At 56.0% G+C, this 26418-nt stretch overlaps 1 protein-coding gene across 1 annotated transcript; it reads left to right on the top strand.

The window, feature by feature from the left end:
• The first annotated feature begins 1100 nt into the window (after positions 1 to 1100).
• On the top strand, positions 1101 to 26154 carry MAST3 (microtubule associated serine/threonine kinase 3). The gene is made up of 27 exons (XM_059489681.1): positions 1101 to 1269; positions 9209 to 9297; positions 9531 to 9603; positions 9774 to 9794; positions 11584 to 11662; positions 12693 to 12850; positions 14565 to 14640; positions 15599 to 15808; positions 15894 to 15995; positions 16479 to 16611; positions 17110 to 17177; positions 17514 to 17599; positions 17720 to 17928; positions 18227 to 18365; positions 18572 to 18704; positions 18806 to 18971; positions 19193 to 19294; positions 19536 to 19658; positions 19974 to 20083; positions 20226 to 20371; positions 20937 to 21157; positions 22062 to 22262; positions 22346 to 22572; positions 22655 to 22777; positions 22897 to 23033; positions 23381 to 23565; positions 23673 to 26154. Exons 1-27 carry the CDS (start codon positions 1184 to 1186, stop codon positions 24680 to 24682), a joined length of 4413 nt encoding a protein of 1470 aa, XP_059345664.1. The 5' UTR covers positions 1101 to 1183; the 3' UTR covers positions 24683 to 26154.
• Positions 26155 to 26418: the final 264 nt, after the last annotated feature.

Raw genomic sequence — 26418 nt, 5'->3', positions numbered from 1 at the left:
GACAAGGAGGAGGATGAGGATGAGGATGGGGACAAGGCCAGGCAGTCTGTGCTGGTGTCTCAAGGCTGCAGGGCAGGAGCTAAAGGGAAAGGTGCTGCCCCCTGCCCAACCAGGATTTCAGGCTGTGGCACTGGTGAGTGTGGCAGTGCCACCCCACACAGCTGGGGAGGTTCTGGTGGCCCTGGTGTGCCACCACGCAGGAGGGTGGGTGCCACTGGCCGTGAGCTGGCATTTCCCTGCCTGAACTGTGAGCAGGAGGTTGCAGGGCACTGCCAGGACCCTGTGGGTGCCCTCAGAGGGCACATCCCATGGCTGGCAGGGGGCTCCCAGGAACCCCCCCCGGGCTTTGGGGCTGCCCCCAGGGATTTAGGGGATGATGTTTGCGTCCCTCAAAGGCACCAGGAGCAATTCTTGAATCTCCATGGTAATCCTGACCCCATTTCGGGGTCCTGCCCTATCTCTGAGCTAACCCTGACCCCACTTTGGGGTGCTGCCCTCTCTCTATTGTAACCTGAAGCCCATTTTGGGGGGCTGCCCCATCTCTGGGCTAACCATGGCCCCATTTTGGGCTGCTGCCTTGCCTCTATAGCAATCCCAATCTCCTCTTGGGGTGCTGCCCCACCTCCAGCCCAACCCTGACCCTATTTTGGGGTGCTGCCCTCTCTCTATTGTAACCTGAAGCACATTTTGGGGTGCTGCCCCATCTCTGGGCTAACCCTGACCCCATTCTGGGGTGCTGCCCCACCTCCAGCCCAACCCTGACCCCATTTTGGGGTGATGCCCCCTCCCTCCCGTAACCCCGAGCCCGTTTTTGTGCCGCTTCCTCCTTCCCGTGCTAACCCCCCCCCCCCACCCCCACTTCCTGTCCCTTTTTGGGGGGTGATCCCCCCATCTCCATGGCAACCCCGACCCCGTTTCGGGGCGCTGCGCGTTTCCATGGTAACCCCGTCGCCGCCGGGCGGGAAGGGGCGGGAGGCGGCAGCGGGAGGCGGCGGCGGCGGCGGGAGCGGCGGGAGCGGCGGGAGCCCGGCCCCGCTCCGGGCCCCGCACGGTCCCGGGGGTGCCGCTGGGTGCCAGGGGCGCCGCTGGGTACCGGGGGAGCCGCTCGGTACCGGAAGCGCCGCTCGGTACCGGAGGAGCCGCTCGGTACCGGAAGCGCCGCTCGGTACCGGGGGGGGCGGCGATGTCGGACCCGAGCTGCTGGGGAGCCGCCCCGCCCGGTTACCGGGGCCAGCGGGCGGCCGGAGCCCTCCTGCAGCGCTCCAAGAGGTACCGGCGGCACAACCGGCACCGGGGGAGGGCACCGGGGGCAGGGGATCGGAGACGGGGCCGTGGTTTGGGGGGTGAACGGGGTCCGGGGTTTTGGGGGGGGTTTCAGCGAGGGGGATCGGGTCCGTGGTTTGGGGGTGTTCAGAGGGAATGCACTGGGTCCGTGGTTTTGGGGGGGTGATCGGGGTCCATGGTTTGGGGGGGTTTCAGAGGGGGTGATCAGGGTGTGTGGTTTGGGGGGGTTCAGAGGGAATGCACTGGGTCCGTGGTTTTGGGGGGGCTCACCGGGGATCCACTGGGTCCGTGGTTTTGGGAGGGTGATCGGGGTCCATGGTTTGGGGGGTTCAGAGGGGCTGCAACGGGATCCGTGGTTTGGGGGGTTCAGAGGGGGGTGTACTAGGGTCCGTGGTTTGGAGGATTTCAGAGGGGGTGATCGGGGTCCGTGGTTTGGGGCTGTTCAGAGGGGGTGATCGGATCCATGATTTGGTGGGGGTTCAGCAGGGGATGCACTGGGGTCCGTGGTTTGGGGGGGCTCACTGGGGGATGCACCAGGATCCATGGTTTGGGGGGGTTCAGCGGGGGTGATTGAGTCTGTGGTTTGGGGGGATTCAGCGGGGGATGCACTGGAGTCCGTGGTTTGGGGGGGATTTCAAAGGGGGTGATCGGGGTGCATGGTTTGGGGGAGGATGCACTGGGGTCGATGGTTTGAGGGGATTTAGTGGGGGATGCACCAGGATCCATGGTTTGAGGGGGTTCAGAGGGGGTGATTGGGTCTGTGGTTTGGGGGGATTCAGCGGGGGATGCACCAGGATCCATGGTTTGGGGGGGTTCAGAGGGGGTGATTTGGTCTGTGGTTTGGGGGGATTCAGCGGGGGATGCACCAGGATCCATGGTTTGGGGGGGTTCAGAGGGGGTGCACCAGGTGCGTGGTTTTGGGGGTGTGATTGGGCTTCGTGATTTGAGGGGCACAGGACACGCCACCGTGCATGGGGGGTGGGCACCAGTGTTCGTGACTGGGTGGGGGGGATGTGGGGATGAGTCTTTGCACACGTGGTGTGTGGGTTTGGGGGTCCCCACACGGCGGGGGCTGTGTGCTTTCGGGTTTGGGGGTCCCCACACGGGGGGTGTGTGTTTTTGGGGGATGGAGCAGAGTGTATGGTGTGGAGAGGGCCATGTGTGGGGCTTGGGGTGGTGTTTTAGCACCTGGGAGGCACAATGGGGTGTGTGTTTTAGGGGGTCTGTGTGCATTGTGGGGTGCTTGGTTTGGGAGGGGCAGCAATGCAGGGGGAGGTGGGCACCAGGGTGTGTGATATGGGGGGGGCTGTGTGGTTTTTGGGGGGCTCTCAGCACTGGGGGTTTGGTGGGACTGTGCACCACACCTGCATCTTTTTGGGGGGTGATGAGCAGTGAGGCAACACCCTCCAGATCCCCAGTGTGGCAGGGTGGGTTGGTTGGGACCCCAGTGCCACAGGGAATGTGGGGTTTAGGGTTCCAGGGCGTTAGGGATGTTTTGGGGTGCTCTGTGCCCATCCTTTGTGTGTGTGGGTTTGGCAGGGGTGTTAGAGGGAGGACAAACCCTTGTGACCCCCTGTGCCAGGGTGGGCACTGCTGATGGGATGGATCCTGTGTGGACATGGCCCCAGCCAGGGTGAGGAGTCTGGAAGAGTGGGAAGGGTCCAGACCCCCCACCCCCTTTGTTATCAGGGCTGGGGGGTGCATTAATGGGGTGCAATGGGGGTGCCCCATCTCCCCAGCTGCAAGGCCAGGCAGGCTGATGGGACACATCCCCAAGGAGGGGGACAGGAGGTGCAGAGCACCCACAGAGCCCCCCAGGTGTGGGTGGTGGAGGCTGCGAGCTCCCCCCAGCAGGTTTGGGGTGCTGCAGGTGGCCCAGGCATCAAACCCTGGCGAGGCTTTGTGTGCTGAGGGGTTTGATGGGTGCGGGGGCAGAGCAGAGAGGTTCCCATTGTTGCTGTCTCTCAGTGTCACCGTGAGCTGGCACAAAGCAGCACGGTTGCTTAGCAAAGGTATCCATCCCATCCCATCCCAGGCTCACCTGGGCTGTGGGAATTCCTGCTCCCAGTGCACGAAGACAGCCAAAAAGGGCCTTTAATAATTAAGAAAAGACGTTGGATGGCGTTTTCCAAGCTGGGATGGCCAAGCTGGGGGGGGTCAGGGGGAGATGTGTAATTGGAAAGATGATCTAGGCAGTCATCTGTCTCCAGCTGAGCATGATGAGGCTGTAATTCTCGTGAAGGGCAGAGGATTTGCTCTTCTTTCATTGGTATTCCTAGAATCCACAGTGAGGAGCGCTCTGGCCTATTTAACAGAAAGCATATTATGTTATTTAGTGGGATTAAGAGGTTTTGAGGGATCCTAATTTCCCGTGGGGGATGTGGAGATGGCCGGTGCAGGGCAGAGGATGCTGACAGGGTTCTCCTTCTCCATGGATGGCTGTTCTCACCTCAACCAGCACAGGAGCACGGCCCAGCAAAGCTAACAGGTACAATTCCCTCCCCAGCACCAGACAGAGCAGGGACGGGCAGGGATGCACCTCAAGGTGCTGGGCAGGCTCTTGAGGCTTTTTGTGCAGTGCAAAGAAATAAATAATTCTATACCTGTAGGAGTGTCAGGGGTAGGATGGCTGGGATGGATGACAGATCTCTGCAGCCAGGTCGTGGAACCTGGTGTTTATTGCAAAGGGCCGGGGTGCAGGGCCCTGCTGGGAGCTCCAGCCACAGCTCAGAGCAGGCCCCAAAGAGGGAGAGAGAGATAAAGAGAGTAGTAAAGAGAGAATGAGAGAGTAAAAGAGAGGATCAGAGGGTGAGGTTCCCGTTACAATACAATAAATCTTCTTCTGGTCTTGGAATTTGAGGTCTATTGCAAAGGGCCTGGGTGCAGGGCCCTGCTGGGAGTGGCAGCCACAGCTCAGAGCAGGCCTGAGAGGAGAGAGAGGTAAAGAGAGAGAAGGCAAGAGAGTGGTAAAGAGATGAGAGAGTGAGGAAGAGTAAAGAGGGAGTAAAAGAGGATAAGGTTCCTGTTATAATACAATAAATCTTCTTCTGGTCTTGGAAATTGGGGTTTATTGCAAAGGGCCTGGGTGCAGGGCCCTGCTGGGAGCTGCAGCCACAGCTCAGAGCAGGGCTGAGAGGAGAGAGGGGGAGAGAGGATGAGAGGGTGAGAGAGTAAAAGGGGTAAGAGCATAGAAAAGTAAGAGAGCAAAGTTCCCGTTCCAATAAAATAAATCATCTTCTGTGTTGAATATTCTGATTCTCACTAACCAATCTAGTACAATATACAAATCCTATAGCATTTCCATACAGCCTATAAGAATCATTACATTACCATACTGTGTTACATTTTAAACCCTAAAAACTCCTCCTTGGGCCCCTTCTGCCAAGCTGTAGGGTCTGCCCTAAGCCTTGGACCTGTCTGCAAGCAGAGGGTGTTGTTCCATCAAAAGGGGATTACCTTCAGCCAGCCACACCATTGTTTTCCCATTGTTCAGTAACTGAGGGATCTCAAAGCTTGCTTTCATTTCAATTTCGCTTTCAGTTTCCATATTCTCAAAATCTTTTCCCAGGCAATCATATTTATAAGGCTTTCCTGTTTCATCTTCCCCAACATATACCCCACTTGTTACCCTGTGATTCCCTCTGAGGATTTAGGATTTTGCTCTTGGGTGTTGCTTGGTGCTCCAGGGTGGGTTCATGGGAGTGGCCACAGTGGTTTAGGCTGGGGTGGGATGAGGGTGTGGTGGGATCTGTGCCATCTAGCATGTTCCATTTCACTGTCCAGACCCTGGTTCTCATCCCAGCCCCATTCCAGCCCTGTCCCAGCCCCATTCCTGGAGGCAGCAGAGTTCAGCACAGTCACAAGTCATGGAGGACAAATGTCATGAAGAAACTTTGGATGCAGCTGCTTGCTTCAGCGGATTTCTAAGTTAAACATGAATTTATCCCACTGGAAAGCATTTTTTTTCCAGGACATGGTGATCCATGGCACTTCCCACTTCCCCAAATCTCCAGCTCCACACTGGAGCTGTTGGGGGATATGGAGCCAGCAGGGAAGGGAGCTGGGAGCACAGACACGTGCTCTCAGTCACGCAGCAGGAGCAGAGCCTGCTCTGCCCTTTGAGATTGTGCCTGCTACCTTATCACCGTCAGACCCCGCCCTGCTCCCTCCACCCTGCACCCACTTTGTCCCAAACTGGTTCTTTTCTGCTTCAGATTCCCCTGCCCGCAGTGTCCCCACGGTACTCAGGTGTCCTGGCAAGTTTTAGGGACAGATCCCTTGGGAAATCAGCAGGAACTGCAGCCCCTTTCTGCTTTTCCCTGCCTGGCCCTTGATGTTCCACAGCCCTGGCCCTGAGCCACCCATCTCTGCTCGCCCAGCTCCTGGCAGAGCCTGTGCCAGCTGAGTGTTGTGTGTGCAGAGCATCCCAGGAGCTGCTCAGGGTCCCAGCCCCAGCTCAGGGAGTGCTTGGACAGCACTGCTTATCACCATCAGACCCCACCCTGCTCCCTCCACCCTGCACCCACTTTGTCCCAGACCGGCTCTTTTCTACCTCAGATTCCCCTGCCCGCAGTGCCCAGCACATTTGCCCCATGGCACTCAGGTGTCCTGGCAAGTTTTAGGGACAGATCCCTCAGGAAATCAGCAGGAACTGCAGCCCCTTTGTGCTTTTCCCTGCCTCACCCTCAGTGTTACACAGCCCTGGCCACGAGCCACCCATCCCTGCTCGCCCAGATCCCGTGCCAGCTGAGTGTTGTGTGTGCGGAGCATCCCAGGAGCTGCTCAGGGTACCAACCCCAGCTCAGGGAGAGCTTGGACAACACCCTCAGGCCCAGAGTGATGTCTGTTCAGTGCCAGGAGCTGAGCTGGATGATCCTTGTGGGTCCTTCCCACTTCAGGGTATTCTGGAACCCAGAAGAGCTGCCAGGTTCTGCTCCATCCCCTGCCCCTGCACATCCCGTGCCGAGGCCGGGCACTGCTGCGGTGCCAGTTCCTCCTCCCAATGTCTGACACACGATTTTACCCCAGCCTTTGGGGTCACACAGGCTGTCACACACTTTCCACACCCCGTGAAACAACTTCTGGATGGCAGCAGCAGCGCCAGGGCCAAGGCAGCCTCAGCCTGAGCGGTGCTGACAGCGATTTTCCACTCCATTTTTGGTCCCAAACGTGCAGCGAGGTGATGGAGGCAGAGCGGGCAGCAGCCCCAGCAGCTGTCTGTGCCCCAGGGCTGGTTTGTAGGCCGAGGTTTCCGTGCTGGAGGGATGGGAAGCAGCTGGAGATGATGTGTCAGGCGCAGGGGGGGTGACAGTGGCGCAGGATGGTTGTGGGAGCGAGGGTGGAGCGCGGAAACAGGAAACGCCGGCCGCGCTCTGTGTCACCCTGACGGGAACTGCCTCCACTAAAGGTTTGTTTTCACTTCCAAAATGAAAGCCAGGCAGGAGAGGCGAGCCCCTCACCCCCCAGGCTGTCCCCTCTGCAGTGTCAGAGCTCCTGGAGCCCTCCTGGCTCCTAAACCTCTTCCTGTGCCCCTGTGGTGCTGGGGCAGGGCTGCTCACCCTGCCTCAGTTTCCCATCCAGCACACGGGGCTGAGGCTGTGGGTTCTGGCTGAGAGTTTGCAGCTCTGCTAGGGGTTCAGGCCTGTGTTTAAGTGAGAAAATGAAACACTGAAAGCAGGAAGGAGAGCAGGGTTAGATGGGGTGCTGGGGAGGAATTGTTTCTGGGAGGGCAGTGAGGCCCTGGCACAGGGTGCCCAGAGCAGCTGGGGCTGCCCCTGAATCCCTGGCAGTGCCCAAGGCCAGGCTGGACAGGGCTGGGAGCAGCCTGGGATGGTGGCAGGCATCCCTGCCCATGGCAGGATGAAGTGATCTCAAAGTTCCCTCCCAACCCCAACCATTCTGGGATTCTGTGATTCCAGGAAGGGGAAAATGCTTGGGGAAGGGAAGGGAAGGTTCTGTCTTCCCCCAATATATCAGCTCAGCCCAGGTGCTGAGAGGGAACCTCTGAGCCCTCCATGGTCACTGCAGCTCCAGGTGAGCTCAGAGCAGTCACAGGATGTGTGTCCTGGGGGACACCCAGAGACCCCTTGTGCTGGGGCAGAGGAGGGGTTGGGGGGTCCCAAGGACCTTCCCTGGTGGCCAAGACCTTCAAAAGAGCTGGGGCTCCTGGGTTTAGCTCCACTAAAGCCAGAGCAGGAGGAGCCCTGCAGGGGAGAGATGCTGGAGGGGGGTGAGAGGTGCTGGATGTTAGGTGTGGAGCTCTGTCCATGTGTCTGGCACTCTGTCCATGTGTGTGCAGCTCTGTTTATGTGTGTGCAGCTCTTTCCATGCATGTAGAGCTCTGTCCATGTCTATGGAGCTCTGTCCATCTGTGTGCAGCTCTGTCCATGTGTCTGGAGCTCTGTCCATGTATCTGGAGCTCTGTCCATGCATGTAGAGCTTTGTCCATGTCTATGGAGCTCTGTCCATGTGTGTGCAGCTCTGTCCATGCATGCAGAGCTCTGTCCATGTGTCTGGAGCTCTGTCCATGCATGTGGAGCTCTGTCCATCTGTGTAGAGCTCCGTCCACGTGTCTGGAGTTTTGTCCACATGTGCGGAGCTCTGTCCGTGTGTCTGGAGCTCTGTCCATCTGTGTGGACCTCTGACCATGTATCTGGAGCTCTGTCCATCTGTGTGGACCTCTGACCATGTATCTGGAGCTCTGTCCATCTGTCTGGAGCTCTGACCACCTTGCCTGTCCATCAGTGTCCTGCACACCCACCTGTTGGTACCTGTTGTGAGTCACTGTCCTTTACACCCTGGCTGCCCCATCTGCCCCTCCCTCCAGTTTTTGGGATCCATGGGGGATCCCCTCTGTTCCATCTCACCCCTGGCTGCTGTGGGTGTTTGTGGCTGTGGAGTGATGTTAAAAGCTGCCCTTTAATCAGCAGCATCTCTGTGGGTTCCTGTTCCCAGCTGGGTGAGGAAACTCGGTGTCTTTGAGGAGTCTGCAGCCTGAGGAAGCGGAAGGAGGGGAAGGGGAGGCTCCTCCTTGTGCCTGAGCCTCTGCTCTGGGCTGTGGAGATTTGCAGTTTCCTCTTGGCAGAGTGGAGGAGAACTTAAATGAGCCCATAATGCTTTAAATGTGGGAGCCGCGTACAACAGTGGGGAGCAGCAGTGGGAATTTTAGAGGTTGAGCCGCTCTTGCAAGGCAGCCTTTCCTTGGAAAGGAAAACCAGAATTCCTGTGAGGATGGAAGCCCTGTGAGCTAGGAAGGTGGGAATGGAGATGGCGATGTGAGGATCCAGCACTTGTGGATGTGGCCTTGCAGAGATGCTGGGCTGTGGTGCCAGGATGGGATTTTTGGGGAGTTTTGGGGTGTCAGGTGCTGGTGCTGCTTTCCACCTGGTGCTGGTGCTCGTGGCTCCCTCCTGCTGCCAGACAGGGGCAAAATTCCCACAAATTCCTGGTGACCCTGGGGCTGTCCTCTCTGCTGTCACATGGGGGCCACCAAGGGCAGGGGGATTTATGGGAACTGGGGGCATTTTCCATGCACTGGAGAGGTCAGGTTGTGGCTGCCGGGCATTTCCACTGCTTCCTCCTTTTACATCCCTTTTTCTATTCCTGCCTGGGGCTCTTGCCTAAGGGCCTCCTTCCTCTGCCCTCCCCAGTGAGCCAAAACCAGAAGTGGGACCTTGCTGGGACAGTTCTTTGTTAAAAAAAGCCCTGTGTGCCCATCTCCAGCAGCAGCACTGGGCCTGGGGTGGATCTTCCCTGTGGCAGGAGATCTGTAATCAGTGGGGTGACAGCAGCAGTGTTCCCTGGCACAGAAATTCATGTACAAGCAGATATTTATTTATGTGCCTGAGCCCATCCAGCTCTGGCTCTCATGGATTCCCGATTTTTTTTTAATTCCCTAAATAAATTCCCTCTCTTTTTCCCCCAGCTGCCGAAGCAGCAACAGGAAGAGTTTAGTGGTGGGCACCCCCTCTCCGACCCTCTCACGGCCTCTCTCCCCTCTCTCCGTGCCAACAGGTAAGGGATTATCCCAGTGGATGATCCAGCATCTCCCAAAATTACCCAAATATCCTAAAACTAACAAGATGCAGGGCTTCAGCACCTTGTTAGCAGCAGTGGGCTGGCTCCAGGTGCCTTTTCCAGGGTTGGGAAGTGCTTTAAACACTTTCCCCCGAAGGAGCAGCCTGAAGCACTGTGGACATGGTTCTGGGGTGGGTTTTGGGATGAATTTTCTCCCTTTCTCCCTGCAGCAGGGAGCAGCCCCTTGGACAGCCCACGGAACTTCTCTGCCAGCACCTCCATCAACTTCCCCTTCGCTCGCAGGTGAGCTCCCAGCCCCAGAGCAGTGAATATTCACTGTAAAGATCATTCCCCACTCCAGTGAACTGTTCTGTTGATCTCAACTGACTTATTTTGCTTTTGTTTTTGCTTTCCTTCTGCCTGCTTTCTGGCCTGGTGCTGTTTCCTCTGCCTGGTTCCTCCCACCACCCCAGCCATGCTCCTCGGACTGACAGGCAAGTACCAGGGATGGGCATGGGCTGCATTTTGGGGTGGTGTCTGCTCCACATCATCAGGGACCTTCTTTTCTAAGTGTTCAAGGCCAAGCTGGGCAGGATTTGGAGCAATCTCTGGTGGAGTGGAAGGTGTTTCTGCAGATGGCAGGGAGTGGGACTGGTTCTTTGAGGCCCTTTCCAATGCAAGCCCATCTGGGACTCTGTGATTCTTTATTTGCATCCCTGTGTGGGGAATTTTGCACCAGGACTGGGCTCCCTGCAGCTCTGGGAGCAGAAATATCTCTGTTCCCATGGCTGGGTGTTCAGCCTCATCTCAAACTCCTGCTGGATTTTTAGAGAATGTCCAGGGATCTCTCATCCAGATCCCCACAGAGGCAGATCCTGCTGCATGCCCTCCCCTGTTTAACTAATTAATTAATTACACATGGAGGGTGGGTGGCTGAGTTTAACCCATCGATTGTCACTGGAAACAAGCCTGAGGCTCTGCTGGTTTGCACACTTGTACCAGAGGGAGCAGCCAGGCTGTGGGGTCAGGAGTTTGCTGGAGCTGCATGTGGCTCCCTGCCAGCTCCTGCTGTCCTTGACCCCACAAGGGAAATGGCAGTGGGAGGTGAAGGGCCTTGTCCTGACCTGGATGTGTCCCCATCCCTTGGAAACCTCTCCAAGAGGAAGCATTTGCCTGCGTATGAGCAGTTCCCTTCCTGTTTACGGGCAGGCTCTGCTCCCCGGCGCCTCTTGTCTCAGGATGAGTCTTTGGGAATCCCAGTTTGTCACTGAGAAAACTCCCAGCAGGCTGAATTTTGCTCTAATTAAAAATCAGACTCTTGCAGGCTTTTATTTTTTTTTTTTCCCTGTGTGAAATGGATTCAATGGAGCCCCAGCTCTGTCTCTTCACAGTGACCCTGCCCTAACCCTAACCCTGTGCCTGGGGGCCCTATCCACACTATTTGCAGCCACACACACCCTTACCCAAAGCAACATTAAAAAGATCATTGCCTTCTCCACTTCAAGTCACCTAGGGTTAATAATAGTTACAATTGGACTAAATCTCCCTGCACTAGCCTTCCTTCACATCTCAACCCACGCATTCTTCAAAGCCACGCTCTTCCTATGCTCAGGCTCCATCATTCATGGCCTAAACGGTGAACAAGATATCTGAAAAATAGGGGGACTCCAAAAGATACTACCCACAACCACTGCATGCCTTACCATGGGCAACCTTGCCCTAATAGGAACACCATTTCTAGCAGGATTCTACTCAAAAGACTAAATCATCCTACCTAAACACCTGAGCCCTACTTCTAACCCTTCTAGCCACATCATTCACAGCAGTGCACACGATCTGCATGACCGTATTAGTACAGACCAGCTTTGTTCAAACTCTCAAGATGAGTCTTTGGGAATCCCAGTTTCTCACCAAGAAAACTCCCAGCAGGCTGGATTTTGCTCTAATTACAAATCAGACTCTTGCAGGCTTTTTTTTTTTTGGCCCTGTGTGAAATGGATTCTATGGAGCCCCAGCTCTGACTCTGCTGCCTGCCACTGTCCCTGCAACAGCTCCTCTCACCTGCAAACCCCTTATTTCACCCCATCTCAGTCCATTCAGCCCCCCTCACCTGCAAACCCCTTATTTCACCCCATTTCAGTCCATTCTGAAAAGAGATTTCAGGGCTTTATTCCTCAAGCCACGCCTGTGTCCTGCTCCCCAGTTTTTGGCTCTGATGTTGTTGGTTTGCATTTTGATGTTGGGTTTTTTCCCTGTGTGTGATTGCTGTGTTTGCTCTGGCAGGGCTGATGGCAGAAGGTGGTCACTGGCTTCGTTACCCTCCTCTGGCTATGGGACCAACACCCCCAGCTCCACGGTCTCGGTAGCATTTGCTTTCTCATGCTAGCAGATGATAAGATCCTAAACCCCTCTGATTTTTGGTGAAATGCCTCCAAAGCCCCATGGTGCTGGGTTCTAAAGGGCCATGTGCTTTAGCTGCATCCTGCTTCCCAAATGAGCTTTTGAGAAACACATAAGGCTTGGCTGTGGGCTTGCAGCAACCCTGGGGGTTATGGTGTCCCATTAGAGCATCTCTGGGTTAACTTCATCCATGGGGTTACAGCATCTCTGGGTGTTACTCTGTCCTGGGGTTACAGTGTTCCTGGGGTTACAGCATCCCAGGATATCAGAGCATTCCTGGGGTTACAGCATTCCTGGGGTTACAGCATCTCTGGGTGTTACTCTGTCCTGGGGTTACAGCATTCCTGGGGTTACAGCATCCCTGGGCATCAGAGTATCCCTGGGAGTTACTGTGTCCAAGGGTTACAGTGTTCCTGGGGTTACAGCATCCCTGGGAGTTACAGCGTCCCTGGGAATTACAGCATCCCTGGGAGTTACTGTGTCCTAGGGTTACAGTGTTCCTAGGGTTACAGCATCCCTGGGCATCAGAGCATCCCTGGACATCAGAGATCCCTGGGAGTTACAGCATCCCTGGGCATCAGAGCATCCCTGGACATCAGAGATCCCTGGGAGTTACAGCATCCTAGTGTTACAGTGTTCCTGGGGTTACAGCATCCCAGGATATCAGAGCAATCCTGGGAGTTGGAGCATCCCTGAGCATCAGAGCATCCCTGGGAGTTACAGCATCCCTGGGTGTGACAGGACTGAGCTGCCTGGGATGCTGGAGTTACACGGGATGGGGCTCAGTGGAGCTTTGAGTGGGAGAATGGGGGATTTTGGGCTGGCACTGAGCAGTGCAGACCTCCCCAGCCTGCTCCTGTCCCCATTCCACACCCCCAAACCCACCCATTCTGCCTGTCAGTATCCCAACCTCCTCAGAGATTTCCCTCACTGCCGGGAAGCACAGCCCCATCACTGATCTCCTTCCTCCCTGTCTCCCTCTCTGTCCCCAGTCATCTTCATCCTCCCAGGAGCGCCTGCACCAGCTGCCGTACCAGCCCACCCCCGACGAGCTGCATTTCCTTTCTAAGCATTTCCGCAGTACGGAGAGCGTCACGGATGAGGAGGGCAGGCACTCGCCCTGCCTGCGCCCACGATCCCGCAGCCTCAGGTGGGACACAGCTCCCAGGGCAAGGCTGGCTTGCTTTGAAACACAGGAGTCTGTTAAGGGAGGCAGGAGCCCCCCTGAAATGGAAAATGTAAACTGCGTCCCTCTGAGTTATCATATCTGAATTGTCATATCAGATATCTGAATTATCTGTACCCACGATCCCGCAGCCTCAGGTGGGACACAGCTCCCAGGGCAAGGCTGGCTTGCTTTGAAACACAGGAGTCTGTTAAGCAAAGCAGGAGCCTCCCCTGAAATGGAAAATGTAAACTGCGTCCCTCTGAGTTATCATATCTGAATTGTCATATCAGATATCTGAATTATCTGTACCCACGATCCCGCAGCCTCAGGTGGGACACAGCTCCCAGGGCAAGGCTGGCTTGCTTTGAAACACAGGAGTCTGTTAAGCAAAGCAGGAGCCTCCCCTGAAATGGAAAATGTAAACCCTGTCCCTCTGAGTTATCATATCTGAATATCTAAATTATCATATCTGAATTATCTGTGCCCATGATCCCACAGCCTCAGGTAGGACACAGCTCCTGAGACAAGACTGGCTTGGTTTGAAACACAGGTGTCTGTTAAGCAAGGCAGCAGCCTCCCCTGAAATGGAAAATGTAAACCCTGTCCCTCTGAGTTATTATGATTTTGAATTTTTTTTTGTTAAATTGTTTTTTTTTGTTAAATTTGGTTAAATCCTCTTTTCCCCCTGAAAAATCTCCCGACCCTCTTTGCTACCAGAGGCAGAGCCCCAACCCTGCGTGTTGCTGGCTGAAATTTCATTAAAATCAGATTAATTATCTGACAGGGGTTTGTTGGTGGTGAGATTTTTCACCCAGGAGATGCCAGTTCTGCAGTTGGCACAGCACAGGCTGGGGCAGGGCTGGAGCTGGTTTTAATCACAACATTTATTATTTTATAGTGGTTAATGAGTTGCTGGCTGTTCCTGTGACTTGCTTTGCATAACGGGATCACCAGGCAGAGCCCTGGGAGGGGCAGTGTTGGGGAAGAAGGAAAACCATGTTTAATGAAGGTTGCTGTGGCCACCATGATGTTTGGTTGGGTTTTTTGTTTGCTGGTGAGCTGCAAAAAGGGCAACGATGGCAAGAAATTGTGGGATCCAGAGGAAGGGAAAGATGAGCTCGTTCTTCAAAGCTGAGGGGATGGTGGAATATCCAGAACCTCTCTGTTCTGAATTTCCAAGTGACTTGTGTTTGGGGAGCTGGTTAAGCTTCCCTAGACCACATCCCAGGGACCTCCAGTGCCTGGGAGTGCTGGCCCAAGGCTGGTGACTCCTCTTGGATGAGTTTTCACCACTTGGAACCAGGATTTAGGAGCAGGGACCAAATTGCTCTCCAGGGGTAGTGACCATTTGCACAGATGTGAATGACCTGACCCGGGTAACGCCACCCTTCTCCTCCCTCTGCAGCCCTGGACTGACGAGCTCTTCAAAGCTGAGGGGATGATTGAACATCCAGAACCTCTCCGTTCTGGATTTCCAAGTGATTTGTGTTTGGGGACCTGGTTAAGCTTCCCTTGACCACATCCCAGGGACCTCCAGTGTCTGGGACATTGCTGGGAGCACTGGCTCAAGGCTGGTGGCTCCACTTGGATGAGTTTTCACCACTTGGAACCAGGAGTTAGGAGCAGGGACAGTGACTATTTGCACCGATGTGAATGACCTGACCCTGGTAACGCCGCCCTTCTCCTCCCCCTGCAGCCCTGGACGGACGAGTGGAACGTTTGACAATGAGGTGGTGATGATGAACCATGTCTACAAGGAGAGGTTCCCCAAGGTAACAGCCAGGACTTGAGGGATGAGCGTGTTGGTGCCTCCATGGCATTCTGGCAGTGCCTTCTCCTCCCTGTGGGAGTGTGGAATCCATGGGTAAATCATGGGGGTGTTGGGGACACTGGAGACACAACAAACCTGGGGTTTGTTGTCCACACAAGCAGGCAGAGGGCTCTGGAGACTTTGGTGGAGCTTTTGCAGTCTGTTGGAAGCTAGTTCCCAGGTGGGGGCCTTGATGTGCATGTGGATATTTGAGCTGCAGGAGGTGGTGGGATGAGATTCTGGATGGTCAAACCCTGTGCAGGAGGTGGGATGAGATTCTGGATGGTCAAATCAAATGCAGGAGGTGGTAGGGTGAAATCCTGACTGATAAAACCCAGTGCAGAAGGTGATAGGTTGAGATCCTGGCTTGCCAAACATAGTCCAGGATCTAGGATGAGATCCTCTATAGCCAAATCAACTGCAGGAAGAGGTAGGATGAGATTCTGATTAATAAAACCCAGTGCAGGAGGTGGTAGGGTGAGATCCTGGATGGTCAAATCAAATGCAGGAAGTGGTAGGATGAGATCCTGACTGATAAAATTCAGCACAGGAGGTGGTGGGTTGAGATCCTGGCTGGCCAAACACAGTCCAGGAAGTAAGATGAAATCCTGGATGGTCAAGTCAAATGCAGGAGGTAATAGGATGAGATGCTGACTGATAAAAACCAGTGCATGAGTTGGTGGGATGAGATTCTGGATGGCCAAACCCAGTCCAGGAGGTAGGGTGAGATCCTGGATGGTCAAATCAAATGCAGGAGGTGGTAGGATGAGATCCTGACTGATAAAATCTGGTACAGAAAGTGGAAGGATGAGATCCTGGCTGGCCAAACCAAGTGCAGGAGGTGGTAGGATGAGATCCTGGCCAGACCCCTGGCATGGGGACGTGTGTTCCTGGCCATCACCATCCACTCCGCCCTGCAGGCCACAGCCCAGATGGAGGAGCGCCTGCAGGACACCATCACAAACTTCTCCCCGAGCAGCACCCTGCCCCTGGCTGATGGGGTGCTGGGCTTCATCCACCACCAGATCATCGAGCTGGCCCGAGACTGCCTGGCCAAGTCCCAGGGAGCTCTCATCACCTCCCGCTACTTCATGGAGCTGCAGGAGAAGCTGGAGAAGATGCTCCGAGACGTGAGTATGGAGGGGAAGTTCCCTGCCTGGTGCCACCTGGTGAGGCCACCAAGAGACTCCTGGATTCTGTCTCCACTCCCAACAGGCTCAGGAGCGTTCTGAGAGTGAGGAGGTGAAGTTCATTGATCAGCTGGTGAGGAAGCTGCTGATCATCATCTCCCGGCCTGCCCGACTTCTGGAGTGCCTGGTAAGACATGGAGGCTCCTGTCTTGTCTGTCATGGTGTGTGCCAGCCTAGAGAGGAGGCAAAGCCTCCAGGATGCCCCTGGATCTCTGGAAGTGTCCAAGGCCAGGTTGGATGGGGCTTGGAGCAAGCTGGGATGGTGGAAGGTCTCCCTGATCTTTAAGTTCCCTTCTGACCCAAACCATTCTGTGACTCTGTGGTTTTCAGGTTTTTTGGTTTTTCTTTTTGGTTGATTTGCTCAATTTCTAAAGCAGTGACCTTGTGCTGTGGTTCCTGATGAAATTTTCATCTCCCTTAGTTTTTCTTCCAAGGCCAACTCACTACAGAACTGCATTTTTTTTTTCCATCACCCATGACCTGGGGAATGACAAGGGAATGATGCATCCATGGCCTGTCCCCAGTCACAGGTGTCACCTGCAAGGCTTAGAGTGAAAATGTAACTTTGCAAAATCTCTCTTCTCAACTGTGCTTGGTTTTCCCCATCCAGGAGTTTGACCCAGAGGAGTTTTACCATCTCCTGGAAGCTGCAGAAGGACATGCCAAAGTTGGACAGGGAATAAAGACTGATATTCCCAGATACATCATCAGCCAACTGGGGCTCGTCAAGGACCCACTGGAGGGTAAGGAACCACTCTGAGGTCTGCAGGAGGATGTGGACTCCCAGTTTGTCCACTGGTGATCACAACTGAGCACTGGGGGGTGTCAGGGAGCCATGTAGGGCTGAGCTGGTGTCATGGCAGAGAGGTCACAGCAGGACCAGGACGATGGCCAAGTCCTTCTGGCCAGCCCCACATCCCTTATTATTGCTTCCAACACGTTCAGCAAAGCAGATTAAGCTCAAAAACACTTAATCCGTGGCCCTGGGGGGGTGAATCATAATCCCTGGAGAACGCAGGAATGACTATATAAAAAAAAAAAAAAAAGACTTATATAAATGTTTAGCCTCGTGTTGAACCTCTTAACGTCATGACCTGAATTTCTCCATAGGATAGCTCAAGCAAAGCATGTGGCCAAATCCCCACGGGGTCTCTGGGTTGGGGGGGAGAGTGGTTGGGCAGGGGGTGATTTTGGTGGGTGTTGATCATGAGGAAAGTGAAAACCATCCCTGTGATCTGCAGAAATGGGGCAGCTGGATCACTTCGACAGCGGGAACACCATCACACCGGAGAACGATGACACCTGTGAGGTGAGCATGGTCCCACTGCCTGTCCCACTTGCTGCCTCCAGCTTCCTCCCGCCTCACCCCTCACCAGAGCTCCTGGCAGCTGTCCTAGGCTGGGAGCTGTTCATTTTGGATTGTCCCCAGGGGTGGTTGATGTACTCAAGGGGAAGATCTCACAGTCCCTCATTTGGCTTCTTGAGTGGACAGAGCTCAGAGGGGGCTCGTGATCTGCAGAGCATCTCAGGCTTCTGCTTTGGGGTTTGACACTAGGGAGGGCTCTGGCAGAAGGAAGCTTTTGGAGGTGGTACATGATGGTGCTGGGTGAATTCCTCCTTCATTAAAAACCTGTGTGTTCCTCAGAGCCAGCCTTCAATCGCTGTGCCACGGAGGAAGCCCTGTGAGGGGGACTTTGAGACCATCAAGCTGATCAGCAACGGGGCTTACGGGTGAGTTGAGGAGCTCCTACCAGTTGTTTCCATCTGTAAACAACTCCAAAGCCTTTCTTTGTCCATGCCCCATGGTGTGGTGGCTGGAGGATTTGTGTTGAGGTCTGGATGTTCCTCCAGGGCCGTGTACCTGGTGAGGCACAGGGAGACGCGGCAGCGCTTCGCCCTGAAGAAAATCAACAAGCAGAACCTCATCCTGAGGAACCAGATCCAGCAGGTGTTCGTGGAGAGGGACATCCTCACCTTTGCTGAGAACCCCTTCGTGGTCAGCATGTTCTGCTCCTTTGAGACCAAGCGGCACCTCTGCATGGTCATGGAGTACGTGGAAGGTGAGAGCAGAGCTCGGGACTGGACGGTGCAGGGAGGAGGGGAGGATATCAAAGCCTGAGCATCAAGGACACCACCTGGGCATCTCCTGCCCTGCTGTGCTCCAGGGAAGCACAAGGAGATGATTTTGTGGTCCTGATCTCCATGATGAAGGTGGTGACTGTGGTCACCTAGGGAAGCATGGTCACCTATGGGAGTATTTGTGCCCCGTGCCGGGGATCAGCTGCTCAGAGGGGCTGGTGGGAGCCCGCTGGTCCTGCTGACCTTGCTGCCTTCCCTGAGCCCCCTGTGTCCCCACAGGGGGGGACTGTGCCACGTTGCTGAAGAACATGGGCCCCCTGCCCGTGGACATGGCCAAGATGTACTTTGCTGAGACCGTTCTTGCCCTGGAGTATCTCCACAACTACGGCATTGTGCACCGGGACCTCAAACCTGACAAGTGAGCCTGTGGGGCAGCTCTGAGCAAGGACGGGGCTTCGAATGGGGAAGGGAAAGCCAAGAGGGAAGGGCAGAATGGGTTTTGTTCCCCAGAGACTGGTTCTGTGCTGTTGCATCAGGACCAGAGGCCCTGGGGTGCGGCTGGTCCATCTCAGGTCTCGCCAGAAGCAACCAGCAGCGTTGTGGGGTGTCTGTCTTCTCCTGCAGTTTGCTCATCACCTCCATGGGCCACATAAAGCTGACAGACTTTGGTTTGTCAAAGATTGGCCTGATGAACATGACCACAAACCTCTACGAAGGGCACATGGAGAAGGACACGCGGGAGTTCATGGACAAGCAGGTACGAGCTCCTGCTCCACGTGGCTGACCTGCCATCCCTGATAACCTCAGGATTTGTTGCAAAGGTCACTGCAGAGGTGTGAGCCCGTGCTTCCCACACAGGTGTGTGGCACTCCGGAGTACATTGCCCCCGAAGTCATCCTCATCCAGGGCTATGGGAAGCCCGTGGACTGGTGGGCCATGGGCATCATCCTCTACGAGTTTCTGGTGGGCTGTGTCCCCTTCTTCGGAGACACCCCCGAGGAGCTCTTTGGGCAGGTCATCAGTGGTGAGTGTCAGTGTTCCTAGCAGCCAAGGCTCCTCCTTTAACACGTGGGAAGCTCCATTCCTTCCTGTCACCCTCGCTGAGCAGTGAGGAGGCTCCTCAAATTTTGACTCCCCATTTTGGGAGGGGCCTTCCCCTGCTGCAGCTCCTGGGAGACTTTCCTGCTGCCCAGAAGGGTCCAAACCCTTCCAGCCACCCCTTTTCATTTTCCTTTTTCCTTGCAGATGAAATTATGTGGCCAGAAGGGGACGAGGCTCTCCCTGCAGATGCCCAGGACCTGATCACACGGTTACTGAGGCAGTGCCCCCTCGAGCGCCTGGGCACTGGTAAGCATGGCAGCCCCTTTAGGGGCACCTTGATTCCCATCAAATTTATATGGCTTTGAGTCCAAAGCATGTCCTGCCATGCTGAGGGTGCTCAGAGGAAGTGTCCTACTTCACAGGGCTCCTGTCTATCTTTTTTAAGCTGTTTGCTCTGTGTGGAGGGCAGACTGTGCTGTTTGGGGTGGCAGTGGGAGCCCCCTGGATCCTGCCCCATGCCCCTGACGTGGGTTTCTCTGCCTGGCAGGAGGTGCACACGAGGTGAAGCACCATTCCTTCTTCCTCCACCTGGACTGGAATGGGCTGTTGCGGCAGAAGGCCGAGTTCATCCCCCAGCTGGAGTCAGAGGATGACACCAGCTACTTTGACAGTGAGGCCAAATCCATCCCTCTTCGACCTCTGCCAATCCGTTATCCCAGCTGCACTTTGGATGCTCCTATGGGGAAGGAAAATCTCCTGGGTGAAGCTGGTCGCTTTACAACCCAAATCACAAAACAGATGCAATCCTCTTTGCAGGCTGCTCACCCTTACCTGCTTCATCCCCCAAAACTCCCCTGGGATTTGGGGCTGGGCTGTCACCCTTTGGGGCTCTGCTGCAGGCAGGATGTGGGGTGTTTCAGGCAGGGTGACATCCCTTCCCCTCTGGCTGCAGGCAGGGTGACATCCCTTCCCCTCTTGCTTTCAGCTCGCTCCGAGAGGTATCGTCACTTGGACTCAGAGGATGAGGAAACCAACGATGAGGAATCATCAGTGGAGATTGGGCAGTTCTCCTCCTGCTCCCACCGCTTCAGCAAGGTGCTCCAGCCCCTCCTGCAGCATCCCAAATGCTGTGGCACCACAAACGGCGTGGCTGTGCTGAGCATCGCCATCTTGGTGACACCACAGCACCCAAACTCCCAAATTTCTGCTCCTTGCTGATGGTTCCTCTCCCTCTCAGGTGTACAGCAGCTCAGAATTCCTGGCAGTCAACTCCACCCTGAGCCTCTCCTCCTCTGACCGGAGTCACTGCGATGACAAGGAGGAGCGGTGGGACCGGCACTCGGGGGATGAGGACAGGAGCAGGCCAGCAGGCACCGAGCCCCGGTGAGTGACCAGGGGGCTGCACTGCTGGGGTGGGCTCCTGACGGTGCCCAGGGCTTGTGTCAGCACCAAGGGTTTGTGCCAGCATTGAGGGTTTGTGTCAGGACCAAGGGTTTGTGCCAGCACTGAGGGTTTGCACCAACACTGAGGGTATGTGTCAGGACCAAGAGCTTGCACTGACACCATGGGTTTGTGATGGCACTGAAGGCTTTGTGTCAGGACCAAGGGTTTGTGTCAGCACCAAGGGTTTGTGTCAGGACCAAGGGTTTGTGCCAACACTGACCGTTTGTGTCAGGACCAAGAGTTTGTGCCAACACTGAGGGTTTGTGCTGGGATCAAGAGTTTGCACCAACACAGGGTTTGTGTCAGGACCAAGAGTTTGCACCAACACTGAGGATTTGTGCTGGGATCAAGAGTTTGTGCTGACACCACGGGTTTCTGATGGCACTGAAGGGTTTGGTTATTTCTGAGGGGTCAGTGGGATGTGTCCTGGGGGTGCTGCAGTGGCTCAATGCCATCTGCCTTGCCCACCTTGGCTCATCCTGATCCCTCCTGCTCTTCCCCACAGCCTGCGCTCCTGGACGTCCGGCAGCTCCAGCTCCCGGCACGAGCGGAGCCACAGCCCCACGGCGCTGCCCAGCACCCTCAGCCTGGACACCATGCCCAAGTTTGCCTTCTCCTCGGAGGATGAGAGCCCTTGTGTGGCGTCCAAGCCCGAGAGACCCAAGTTTGTGGTGGGAGACTCGGACGCGGGGACTGGCGGCGCGGTGAAGCAGTCGGCGTTATCCGGTGAGCAGGCTGCGGGCAGTGTGCGGATCTCTGGGGACAACCAGTATTGGAATTAAATCCCAATATTGCCAGATGGAACGTGCCTGGGCTTGTCTGACCCTTGCTGCTTGACCAAGGACGGCAGCTGTGGTCGTTTCACCTCAGAGACACCTTTGGCTGGCTGGATATTGCAGCAAAAGTGAGGGTGCCACCTCAGGGGTCTCTTCCCTGACTGATCCATTCTCAGGATTGAGCTGTCCCATGTTGGGCGCCAAAATATTGGAATTTAATACCAATATAGCCAGATTGGACGTGCCTGGGCTTGTTTGGCCCTTGCTGTTTGACCAAGGACGGCAGCTGTGGTGGTTTCACCTCAGAGACACCTTTGGCTAAGCTGGATGTTGCAGCTGGCACTAGAGACAAGTCCAGGCATGCAGGAACTCAGGTTTACCTCTGGCTTTAGGCGAAGTGAAGGAAAAAGAGTCTGGTTCTGCTGGAGGGTTTGGATCCAGAGCTTTATTCCTGGCACACAGGCCTCTGAATTCAGCAACAGCTCCAACAGAACCATGGCCACATGGTTGCTGTGTCTTTTTAACCCCAGGAAGAGGGGGAGGGAAGGGGTAGGGATCCCATCAACCAGGTATGAAAGGGGAAGTCTCAGGGGACAAATGACACCTGGATAGCCCAATGTCCCCAGGGCTGAGAGGCATCTTTTGAACTCTGCCAATCACACGATGCCCTTAATGGAATGTTAAGATTGATGGACTGCACTTAGCAGAGGCAAGGGAGGGGAAGGGAGGGGTTATTGGCACTCCTGGGTAAAGAACTGGGATACTGAGATAGGCTAATGCATCACGCTGCAACACTGCAGGGCACGGGGTGGCTTCTCCACATCCCCAAACCCTCCCTCCTCCCCTCCATGCAGCCGATCTGGTGAGCCTGAACCGCATCCGCCTGCGGAGCAACAGCACCGGCACCAAGAACTCGACCCCGCGGAGCCTGGAGCCCAGCGGGGGCCGTCGGCTCAGCACCCAGAAGGATGTGCCGGACAGGCAGAGAGCCTCCCTGGGCAGCCGTGTGCCCAAATCTGCCTCCGTCTCAGCCCTGTCCCTCATCATCACCTCAGGTCTGTGTGCTGGCTGATTCACCCTGCTGGATGGCCACTGCCGCGTGGTTTTGCCGGACTGAGGTGGCTCCTTCTGCTTGCAGATGACTTTGGTGGCAGCGCCCTGATGAGCCCCATCTCCCCTCACTCCCTCTCATCCAACCCCTCTTCCCGGGACTCCTCCCCGAGCCGAGACTCCTCCCTGGCCATCGCCAGCCTGCGGCCGCCCATCATCATCCACAGCTCGGGGAAGAAGTACGGCTTCACCCTGCGCGCCATCCGCGTCTACATGGGCGACAGCGACGTCTACACCGTCCACCACATGGTCTGGGTACGTGCCCTGGGGTCTAGAGGTGCTTTAAACCCCAGGAGGAAGCTGGGATCCAAATAGAACCGCTCTGTTTGTGTTGCAGAGTGTGGAGGAGGGGAGCCCTGCGCAGGAGGCCGGGCTGAGGGCGGGAGATCTCATCACACACGTGAACGGAGAGTCCGTGCTGGGTTTGGTCCATCGGGACGTGGTGGAGCTGCTGCTGAAGGTGGGTGACTAGAGCCACTCTGCTCTCCCAGGACATGAATTCATCATTGCCTTTGCTGGCAGTTGAGGCAGCAGCTAGCTCAGATCTGTTGCTGCAAAGATTTGTTTTCCATCCCCCAGAGTGGGAATAAAGTGGCCCTGCGGACCACTGCCCTGGAAAACACCTCCATCAAAATCGGTCCTGCAAGGAAAAACAGCTCCAAGACAAGGATGGCACGGAGGAGTAAAAAGAGCAGGAAAAGGGATGGCCAAGACAGGTAGGTAAAACTGGGACAAAATGGCATTTATCCCACTGTGTGGGGTACTGGGAGATCTGCCATATCAGGGTGTCCAGTGGGGTCTGGTCCTGCCAGCATTGGGTTGGATGCTCTGGATCTGCCATATCAGGGTGGCCAGTGGGGTCTGGTCCTGACAGCACTGGGTTGGATGCTCTGGATCTGCCATACTGGGATGTCCAGTGGGGTCTGGTCCTCCCTGCACTGGGTTGGATGCTCTGGATCTGCCATATCAGGGTGTCCAGTGGGGTCTGGTCCTGGTGCCACAAGGTCAGCACACTTGAGACTGACAGCTTTAAGGAGAAGCCAAATTATTCCTGTCCCCACAGCAGGAGAAAATCCCTTTTCAAGAAGATCTCCAAGCAGTCGTCGGTGCTGCACACCAGCCGCAGCTTCTCCTCTGGTCTCCACCACTCTCTGTCCTCCAGTGAGAGCCTCCCGGAGTCCCCCACGCACAGCCTGTCCCCGGGTCCCACCACGCCGTGCCGCAGCCCCGCTCCCGACCTGCCCTCAGGTACCCCAGGGGGGGATATTGGCTCGGGGCAGGGCAGGATGCTGCGTGTCCCTCGGGGAGGCCGCGTCCCTCCAGCCCTACAGTGACCTTTTCTCTTTGTACGGCAGATGCTGTGTCCCCTCAGAGCACCTCTCCCTCCTCCAGCACCCCAACGTCACCCGCCGGCCACGTGCGCCCCAGCTCCCTGCACGGGCTGGCCCCCAAACTGGGTGGGCCGCGCTACAAAGTGGGACGACGCAAATCCACCAGCAGCATCCCCCCCTCGCCCCTGGCCTGCACCCCTTCCTCAGCCCAGCGCCCGCCTTCCCCGCAGCGCTCCCCGTCTCCGCTCCACGGGTACCCCAAAACGCCCCATTCCTTCCAGGGCAAGACCCTGTCCCCCCCCACCATCGTCCGGCAGAGCTCCCGGCCCCGCAGCGCCGACTGCCCCCGCTCCCCCCTGCTCAAGCGCGTCCAGTCGGCCGAGAAGATCGTCACCATCCTGGCCGAGAAGAAAACCGGCGGCCGCAAGCTGGGCCTGGAGATGATGTCCTCGCTGGATGGGGAGGCCATCGCCGAGGGGGACGCGCTGTCCTACCCCGGGGAGCACGGGTACCACCCCGGCAGCTCCCGGCTGGCGGAGCGGCACGAGCGGGACCAGGAGATGGTGGTGATGCGGCGGCTGAACCTGTCGGAGCGCAGGGACTCGTTCAAGAAGCAAGAGGCGGTGCAAGAAGTGAGCTTTGACGAGCAGGAGACGGCGGCAGGAGGTGAAGATGGTGGCAAGAGCGAGGAAGGGCAGGGCACGGCCGGTGCGGAGCTGCTGCCGAAGCTGAAGCCCGGCACGGTGCCGCAGATCGCGGTGCAGGGCTCGGAGAGCGACGAGCAGGAGCCGGCGGTGCCCGAGTGGGAGTGCCAGGGCTCCTACCCCATCAGCAGCACGGAGCAGCCCAGCAGCATCATCTCCTTGCCGTGGTGGGATGGGTGTGAGCACCGGGACCGTGGCTCCCAGCAGCAGCAGCGGAACTGCGGGCAGGGCTCACCCGGCCACTGGCAGGTGCCAGCACAGGGCCAGGAGCCAACGGGGGCTCATCTCCCGGCTCCCCGGGGCTTGTGGAGCGGGGCCAAGCACGCCTGAGCCCCATGCAGGCACCAGGGATGGCTCAGGCTCCCTGCAGCATCCCCAGCACCCCGTTCTGTGCGGCAAATCCATGAGAAAAATGTCCCCGGAGCCACTCTGGACCCTGGCTGGGCTGGCTGTGCCCCGGCTCTTCGGCCCCCTGGAAGGCTTTTTGTACTCCCTGAAAGATGCTCATATTTTTATAGAGACGCAGGAGCTTTTCCGGCAGCGGCGTTTCCCCAGCTGGGCCCCAACCTCTGTGTACAGAAAAGGACTCGATGCAAATATTCCTTAATTAATTTATTACTTTTTATAAGCTAAACGGGCAGTGCAGGACTGTCGCAGGGGCCAACCCAGCTCTGGGAGTCCCAGCCTTTCCCGTGCGTCTCCCAGCCCACTGTTTTCTAACCCACCTGCTTTTACCTACTTTTAAACTCCAATTCTAGCTGGAAACACTCCAAATCTCCTAAGAACCCCATAACTCTAATATTTAAAATTAAAACAAAACCCCAAGTCCACAGTAACATCCTCGAAATGCTGGGATGCAGAGGGGGGGATATTCTTTGCATATGGATCATCAGATGATGAGCAAATGGATCATTTTATAAGCTTATAGAAGGTATAAAAAGGGTTTAATTAGTTTATTTGGAGATTTTATAGCCTCCATTTGGCCCTTCCAGGTGGGGAAAACTGAGACATTCCCCAGATGGGAATATCAATGGGACTTTTAGGGTCAGTTTTTGCTCTTTCAAAAATCCCATGATGTTGGTGGGTCAGTGCACATACACTTACAAAATCCCAATTTAATTTATCTTTTTTTTTTTTTTTTTTTTTTTTTTTTTAAATTGCCCTAACCCAGTGAGCACCTGTGCTGCTTCACTTGTAATTTGGGAATTTTACCCCCTTCTTTCCCCCCTCGTTGCTCTCTATCCAACAAACAACAGCTCAACCCAGCATTTCTCCCCCCTTTCTACCGTTTTCTGGCCTATAAACGTTTCCATTTGTTGATGCATGTTCTGGCCTCCCCTCCCCTGCCGTGGTTTGGTGACAGGGGCACATCCCTGGTTTGCCAACCCCGCTGCCATCAGGTGTCACCGTTACCCCGGTGGATTTTTGGGCTGCGTGTTGGATTCTTTTGTGCACGTGTGGTTTGTGCCAGGCTCCGTATCCCGCTTCTCCCGTTCAACTGGTGCTGTTAAACCCCCCCAAAAATGAGCAACCAGAGCTGCTCCGTGTTTCCTTTGCTTCTCCCTCCTCTCTCTGTAGGAAGGTCTTGGGAAGGCAGCGGGGTTTTGGGGAGACACCGGGCACCCCCGGTGGCATGGAGGGGCTTGGCTGCACACTGGTGGCGTGGGTAAGGTGGGAAGAGGAATTTTTTAAAGTGGGAAATGTCTTAAAAGCCGAGGGGACTGTGTGTTCCTGCCCAGCGCCCGGCTCTGTTCGTACCTTCGGGAAGTTTTATGTTGGATTAAAATCGTCCCTTGCGCTGAGTGTGGTGTCCAGTGGCACTGGAGAGTGCAGGGCAGCGAGTGCCCGCTCTGGGGGTGATGGCAGGGGGTGAACAGGGTGCCAGCACAGCTGGGAGGGGAGGGAGGTGGCCCTGCAGTGGCACTGGGAGGCTGGCACCCAGCCTGGCTCTGGTACCGGTCCTGGTGTGGTGCTGGTGCCCGGAGCAGCGTCCCACACCCCAGTGACCTGTGCCCAGGGCAGTGCCCCGTCCTTGGTGCCACACCCCACTCCAGGTATGCCTCATT

This window comes from Ammospiza nelsoni, chromosome 27 (genome assembly GCF_027579445.1).
Source record: "Ammospiza nelsoni isolate bAmmNel1 chromosome 27, bAmmNel1.pri, whole genome shotgun sequence".
NCBI classification, from domain to species: domain Eukaryota; kingdom Metazoa; phylum Chordata; class Aves; order Passeriformes; family Passerellidae; genus Ammospiza; species Ammospiza nelsoni.
Note: the sequence above shows the minus strand (reverse complement) of the source record. Positions and strands in the feature narration are given on the sequence as shown.

What these genes read in the sequence shown, in the direction of transcription:
- MAST3 (XM_059489681.1), top strand. Translation starts at nt 1,184, where the DNA reads ATGTCGGACCCGAGCTGCTGGGGAGCCGCCCCGCCCGGTTACCGGGGC. An exon ending in AACTTCCCCTTCGCTCGCAG is followed by an intron (nt 9,604 to 9,773) that starts GTGAGCTCCCAG and finishes CCACCACCCCAG; the next exon opens with CCATGCTCCTCGGACTGACA. An exon ending in ATCAGCAACGGGGCTTACGG is followed by an intron (nt 17,600 to 17,719) that starts GTGAGTTGAGGA and finishes ATGTTCCTCCAG; the next exon opens with GGCCGTGTACCTGGTGAGGC.